Genomic DNA, 1,954 nt, shown 5'->3' with positions numbered 1-1,954 from the left:
TCACCTCAGCAGCTCCCTGCCGTGCCCCCGAGCGTGGTGCCAGTGCCACCACCCCGGCTGCAGGGAGGGGACAGGCGTGTGGCTGCAGTCAGGGGGGGACAGCCCACACGGAGACGCTTTGCTCCCATCACTGCATTCAACGAGCAAGTTCTCATCAAGGTGAGTACTCTCTGTCTACCTACAGGTGTATTATCTTCCTCATGGGTGGGTTTGCTTAATGCTGAAAGATGTGGGTACCTAGTTTGCATCAAGAAAATGTATTACTGTTAAAGTAAGTAATTGCTGTGTATGTCTGTAAACCAAAACATTTGGTGATTTTTATCAGTTGTGGAGAAAAAAGGTGCTGAACGACAACCTATAGGAGCTGTTACTCAAAGTTCAACCTTCCACTTCAGTCAGTCTGGTCTTGTCTCTGGCTACAGCTGGCACTGCAATCTCRGGGATTTGTGCAATGCCTCGAGTGTATGAACACTGCATTAATTACACTGTCTGCAGACAGTTTWACTCCTGTAAATAAAATTGTAGGARCCCAGGGCTGGGAGGGATGAGTCATTAAATCTGCTCTCTGCAATTCGAGGCTATTCARTGCAATAGGCTTTCAGTTGGAAATATTCCCCAGACCCTTTGTGCATGTTACAAATACTTCCCAATTTAATCAGCTCAGCACTTGTCATAAAAGCCTGGAGGTTTCAAGTGTGTGCTGCGTGGATGTGAACTTTGTTTCCACCCTCTCTGGAGCTGGAAGCTGAAGGCATTTCTGTGCATTTTGTCTGCAGCACACTGGAGGGTTCCCCAAGTCCCCGCTGTGCAGCAACGCCGTGGTCACCATGGTCTACATTGGCAAGAGTGGGCATGTGCCTCTCAATGACTACTGGGATGACATCCAAATCTATCAGCAGCACTGTGGAGGAGAAAACCTCTGTGTCTATAAAGGAAAGCTGTTTGAAGGAGGTAAGGAGAGAGTCAGACAGTTCATATGGATTCTGACAACATATTGTTTGGTTAAAACTTTGCCATGACATCAAAATTATTTCAGTTTAGCTCAGTGAAATACATGCATCCTGGGATCTTTATACCATCTGCCTCCACATTTAATCTGTATCTACTGTTCCATGATTGAAAGGGAGGTTACAATTACTTTTGCAATGATGGTAGAAGAAATTCAGATAATTGTTTTAACAAAATACTTATGGGTTAAGTTAATTTTCTGTAGAGATCCGTGGTTAATAGAGTAGTTGTAGCAATAAACTGTCCTTAAAAGGGGGTTATCTGAGTTGTAAAATACATCAGTGAATGGTGATTCTTATTCCTGAAGGAAAAGTACACAGTGAGAGCCCAGCTCCCATCTCCTTTAATCTGATTGCAATTCCATCACAGCAGTAAAGGATGAATTGTGTTCTGGGAGATGGACACAGGACGTGGCTGAGAGGCTCTCGTTTTTGTTGTGCTGTAGCAGTGAGGGGCCAAACTGACAGAGTGACACTTGTCCCAACTGTCCCAGCTCAGGATTGTGGGGCAGCAAGAGCCAGGGCTCTGTGTGTGTGTGGGGGTAGAATTTGACAAACTGTTGAACAGAGCTGAGATCAGCAGTGCATACCCACAGAGGTGCTGCAGTGCTGCAGGTGAGACACAGCAATGGAAACAGGCTGACACTGAAGCATAAAATTGTTCTTTGAACCTTTTTTTTTCTGTGATTGCAGATACATTCCAGTTCACCTCCAAGAGGCACCACGGTTTCCCGTTCAGCCTCACCTTCTTTGTCAACGGGATGCAAGCTGACAGGCTGAGCTGCTGCTGTGAGTACAAACAGCACAGACACTCTCGGCTGCGAGGCAAACACAGATACTTCAGGGTGCTCAACGTGGAGGGAGCCTATCCCTGCTACAGGTATGGAGATGGGACACCTTGATCAAAACAACCTTGTTTGGAGAGTTCTGAACGTGATCTTCCATCT

At 46.2% G+C, this 1,954-nt stretch overlaps 1 protein-coding gene across 1 annotated transcript; it reads left to right on the top strand.

The window, feature by feature from the left end:
- Positions 1-6: 6 nt before the first annotated feature.
- Positions 7-1,887, top strand: LOC130585080 (glutamate-rich protein 3-like; the record flags this gene model as incomplete). Its single annotated transcript, XM_057385408.1, has 3 exons — positions 7-159; positions 777-951; positions 1,701-1,887. Coding segments are annotated over exons 2-3 (311 nt in total), but the record flags the coding sequence as incomplete, so codon positions are not given.
- Positions 1,888-1,954: the final 67 nt, after the last annotated feature.

The sequence above is a fragment of the Malurus melanocephalus genome, unplaced genomic scaffold (genome assembly GCF_030028575.1).
Source record: "Malurus melanocephalus ecotype Western Australia unplaced genomic scaffold, MMel_1.1 scaffold_824, whole genome shotgun sequence".
Lineage (NCBI taxonomy): Eukaryota > Metazoa > Chordata > Aves > Passeriformes > Maluridae > Malurus > Malurus melanocephalus.
This window is presented reverse-complemented; position numbering and strand designations above follow the sequence as displayed.